The following is a 5515-nucleotide window of genomic DNA, read 5'->3' as shown; positions in this document are numbered from 1 at the left end:
TTCTCTTTTTCTCCCTCTTGCAGGGTCTCTTCCACAATTTCTATCTTGGTCTCACCCCCTCTCTTTTCCCTCACTGTTCCCTTCCAATTCGGCCTGTTCTTTGGGGGCTCAGACCTTGTTTGCAAAGGCTATTGGACACCTGCAGTACACATCCCTTCCCACCACAGGTAATGCATTTTAGCAGCTCCTGGCACTCTGCTGCTCTGTGCTCATTCACTTCACACCTGATGCACACTATATGCAGGCAATGTGCAGGCAGTTACCCCTCCTTGCCGTATTTGCTGTACTGCTTAGGTTGCTTGTGATATATTATAAAAACCTAGTGTGCCTCCCCAGCAGGATTACAGGTGGGAGGTGCTTCACTCCACTTGGGCTCCACTTGTTTGCTTGTAACACTACTCATGCCCTCCATGACCCCATCCAAACACCATATTTGTCCCTCACTTTCTCTACACTCATTACTCTGAACATGTAATTCCAGCCACCTTTCTATGTTTTCTTCCACTAATAAATCTGTATACACACATACTATAATCACTCATTCCCTTGCCTTTTCTCCTGCCATAAACCTTATCCCTCTTAATTGCTCCCTTCCACGTTCTTCTGCATATTTCTCCCAAAAATTTTCATACCCATCTCTATTTCAGTAAGTGATTTGCCAAGACTTTCTGTTTGGAAAAGCAATTAGGCTGGTCAGGTGCTCTGGCTGCACCTCCAGCATCTCAAATAGTATCTTTTCCAAAAAGTCGTATCTGCTTAACACTGATCCTGTCTGAGTTCTGTACTGTCTTGATCCACAGTTTCTAATCCTCCCTGCCATCTCTTGTCATGTTTCCAATGTCTTCCCACTATGCCACTCTTGGTGGGCTGGCATCCCATCGTGTTCCCATTGTCCTTTGTCTCTCACCCAATGTACCTTCTCCTGATGCTCCCAGTCTGTTGCCCATTCTCCTCTGCTCCTGTCTTCTCTTTGGCATCATCAGTCTCATCACCTCCTTCTTTGCTGCTGCCATTGTTGTTGCCCTTCTATTGCTCCTTCCATCACCTTTTTTCTTGTCCACTTCTCCACGTTTGTCCACTCGCCATCTGTCCCCAGACTTTCATTTCTGCTCCTCAACTCTTTTTCTACCTCATGCTTACTTGCCACCATTGCCATTGTTTTGAGTTTCAGGTCTCCATTTCTCCATTCCTTATACCCCAATGCTCTATCAGTCCCTTTCTCTGCCTTAAAGGTATTGATCAGACTTTCAGTGATGTTGGGAACATTTGGGGTTTTTTTCCCTTTGTCCTTAAAAAATAGTGGGCACATGTTCCCTCCATGGGGAGCTGGCATTGAACCTGGAGGTACTGCAATACAAGGCCAACACCAGGAGGGCCAGAGACTCTCCCATTGGTGCCAAAAATGCTTGATCTTAGGCAAAAGGCTAAGATGTTAATCAGAACCTTTTGGGGGGGGGGGTGTGGCCCTTCACAAAAAATCAGGTGGCTGCCCCTGCAGAAGCAAATGGCCCATGGGCCTGGAAATACCACAACACCAGGCTGGCATCCAGAGAGACTGGAGCAAGCCTTGACACCCTGCCCCAGTGCCAACAAATGCTGATGGGAACCCACCACAAAAACAGGCCAGTGCAGCTCATCTGAATAAGATATAGGATCCATTGTGCTCAGTCCCCATCAGTGCCTTTGTAGTATGAAATTTTTCATATTATTTATTATGCTTAAATGATAATAGTACCTCTATGATTGTATGAACAACTAAAACTCCATGTTGTGCTTGTTCCTTCCTTGACATAAGTAGATGAACTTTGTATGCCTTGTGTACATGGGTGTCTGTGTGAGAGGGTGAATGTGTTTTGTTATCCCATTCCCAGATTGCACACACACACAAACACACAATCTGTATATATTTACTGTAAATATATAATATATTTACAGTAAATATATATTGTATATATACAAGATACATTTTTACATTTACTGTATGTGTGTGTGTGAGTGTGTGTATATGTATCCACACTGGGTTAAATGAATTTGAAACCTAGGCACCAAATTAAACTGCCTCACCGTCCCAGTTTTCTTAAGGTTATTAAGAAATTATATGATAGAATGGTATACAACAAACTTGTGAAGAGAAGGTAGTGTAGAACTCACCATGTGCTACTATAGCAATTGAAGTCATTTGGGCTAACAACCCCCTTATTTACTCTTGCAGGGGCTGAAGCATTGCATTTTCAGTGATTAGATACTAAAGAATGCACTTTCTGAAATGACAGTGCTGTGTTTGGGGAGCACTAACTATTCCATCCTTAATGATACAGCAAAAGCCATATCTCAGTATGCTCTCTTTCCATTGTCTACCACCAATGAAGGTGTTATGCATCACAAACTGTTTAACATTTTCAGGTTGACTTCAACAGCTCCTTGCCTTTTCCCTCCCCAACATGCCTCTGCCTCATTGCCAAGAGTGTTAACATATATCATCTGCATGCATTGTATTTTAAACTCCTTACAGTCAGTAAGAAGGAGAATGTGCCAATGCACTTTGCTCTTCCTGCTGGGAAATGTGTTTCATAAAACTACTGTACATACTATAAAACAGATGTAAGATTTATAATAGGTTTCTGTGCAGTTCAGATGGAGAATAAAGCTTATTATTAAATTTAACCTTGTACCACTGAGCTTTGTAGCAAGGACATTTGGCCACCGTGGTAGAAATGTCAAACACCTAACTGGCACAAATTATATTCTCCCTTGTTCTATTCATTTTATTTTATGAACTCTAGGTTGGTACAAACCAAAGGTAATATATTTACTTCTTTAACACATTAGCTTCCATTGTATTTTACAGTTCAACATCCATTCAAAAGTAGAAGCAACTGGCTGGGGTTTGCAGAATATGACAAACTTTTATCAGTTTGCAGTTGGAGTCTTATCATGTGTGGGAAAAAATGTATTCATTTCTTATAGAAGCTGCAACCCATTTTAAGTGGAAGGCACCATATTTCCCTTCCTGAAGAGCTCCTTTAACTAGTCTCTCAATTATTCGTTTAATGGGGCTTCACCACCTTTCTGTGAAAGTCTCAATTGGGAAACAGAAAGTATTTGCTGACAGGTCTATTTTTTCATGGGTCTATTTTTTAAATAAGCTTTACTCACTTTCTTTCCCCTTCCCCTGCTACAAGGACATCATGGAAATGAATACACAGACTTTTTCTTTTTCCTTATCCCTTTTTATCCACAATAAAGAATCAATCTTAGATTAGATTTTTTTTTCTTTTTTAAAAGAATTTTTCCTCTCCTTTTATTCTTCTGACATAGCTGTTTGTAAATGTTTATGCAATGTCAAAATAGAAGTAGAGCTAAGGAAAACATACAAGTTGAATTCTGGTTTAATTTATTGCAGTTAAGTTAATCCACTGACATCAGTGATATATCTGCGGATTTATAGTGGTGTAACAGAGATCAGAATCCAGCTTTGTGTCTCTGTGAACCTGCAGTGAGATTTCTCTTTTAAAATTTTCCAAATGAAATAAAATCTGCTTATGGATGAAAACTGTAATCATCTGTAAAATCTCTTCTTTCAGCTCTGATGAAGCCTTCAGCAAAGTCAATTTAAATTATCGCACGGACAATGGGTTGTCTCTTCTTCATTTATGTTGTATTTGTGGGGGTAAGTATTTGAACCATGATACACCTTAAACCTGTTATTTACTGGTTAGTCATTTGTTCTTTTTAATAACCTACAGAAACATTATAGTTTTAATCATGTTGCCTTCTTTGCATTATCCTTGTTGATGCTCAGGTAAACTATCTAATATCTATAAAACCTTGCTTTAAAATTTCCTGATGAGCTGACTGGTATCCAATTAACCTGACCCACACTTCAACTCAGTCTTCATTTTAGCAAAAGTTCCAGTTGCCTCAGATGCATGTTTAAGTACAGATATACAATGAGCTTAAAATGTTTTGCTGTATTTATTTGGTAAGAGCAGTAGAGTCATCACATAGTATCCCTATATAAAAATATATACATTATAGAGTAATATGAAGATGAGTAATCCACACTATTTTTTCCACAAACACATTTTGAGGTGTAATTGATATGATGACATATTTAGTGATTTTAAAAAAAAATCAAAATAATCTATTCTGACCAAAAATATAACCTGATCAGATTCTTGCAAATAATAACCTGGGAGACACATAATCACTGTGTAAAAGTTAATCAGGGCCATCCATAGAAACCCATACTTTTGGTGACATTTTCAACTCTGATCCACACTGCTGACATCTTGCACACATGGTGAGTCATCAGCGCATTCACACACTTCACACTTGTCCCACAATATTCAACAGAGGTCAATTCTGTACTGAGAATCCAATGGAATTTTACCATAGGATTTTGATTCTGCCAGATATGAAAGTATGCGTTTAAATGCTCCCCTGAATATGAGCCCAGATGCACAATTAGTAAGGAGTTGATCCTGAACCACTGAAATCAATGGATTTTTTAAAATTAACCTCAGTTGATGGAGAAATGAGATATACCAGGATTACTCTAGGTCAGCAGTTCCCAGACTGTGGTAGGCGTAGTACCAGTGGCATGCAGACGACCTGGGAATGGTACACAGAAATCCGGGGGGAGGAGCCGCACACACCCAAAGCCCAGCAGCAGCTTGCTGCATGTAGCCGGCTGCACATGGCCAGGAACACAGCACTACGTGCAGAGCAGCACCCAGGAAGTAAATGTGTTGGGGGAAGGAGGGGGCAGGTCGAGGCCCCCACAGTGAGAGAGGGAGTGGGGCAGAGGCAGAGGCTAGGGTGAATGGGGCCTTGGGATGGGTGGTGGGACAGTCAGAGCCTGGGCGGTTCATTCAGGGGCATGGAGGAGGGGGCTCCTGATCATCATGCAAACCCAGGTAGATGCATGTGGGGCATGTGCCCCCTGGACCTGTGCACAGAATGGAGGCGGACTGCCCTCTGCATGCTGGGCTCTGCACTGCACTGCTGCTGCCACCTCAGGAGTTTTGCACCGAGCCCAGCATGCAGCATGCCCTCCATGGTTCCACCAGGGTGTGTGCAATGGTGGGGAGACATGCCTCCCGCAGCACCCCGGGCTCCATCCCACAACCTGACCTGGCCCCAGGGTCCCATTCCCTTTGCCCCTGCCCCACTTCCTTCCTCACTGTGGGAGCCTTGATCTGCTCCTCTCTCCCTGCCTCTCCCCCTCCACAGATTTACCTGCTGAGCACTGTGCATGTCTGTCTGCTTGTGTCTGTCCCTCCCAAGCCACGCCCCCCCAGCCCTGCTGCTGCCCCTCACTCCTGACTCACAGTACCCAACATCCTGCCAGGGTGTGCAGGGACCCTCACCTCTCCTTGGGATCCAAACCCCACACACACCTCCACAACACCCCCCTTCACAAATTCCCCCATACACAAACCCCACTGCCACCCACAAATCACACATACACACACCCTCCCCCACACCCTACATACCCACAAACCTATACCCA

At 42.9% G+C, this 5515-nt stretch overlaps 1 protein-coding gene across 2 annotated transcripts in view; it reads left to right on the top strand.

The window, feature by feature from the left end:
- Nucleotides 1-5515, top strand: part of LOC109305407 (serine/threonine-protein kinase TNNI3K) — a 291292-nt gene that overhangs the window by 55014 nt on the left and 230763 nt on the right. For both annotated transcript variants that reach the window (XM_019528397.1, XM_019528398.1), the window contains one exon: nucleotides 3585-3670. In XM_019528397.1, the coding sequence (XP_019383942.1) occupies nucleotides 3585-3670 (86 nt within the window). The remainder of the gene's footprint in view (nucleotides 1-3584; nucleotides 3671-5515) is intronic.

Source organism: Gavialis gangeticus, unplaced genomic scaffold, assembly GCF_001723915.1.
Source record: "Gavialis gangeticus isolate Ggan-Ray unplaced genomic scaffold, GavGan_comp1, whole genome shotgun sequence".
Lineage (NCBI taxonomy): Eukaryota > Metazoa > Chordata > Crocodylia > Gavialidae > Gavialis > Gavialis gangeticus.
This window is presented reverse-complemented; position numbering and strand designations above follow the sequence as displayed.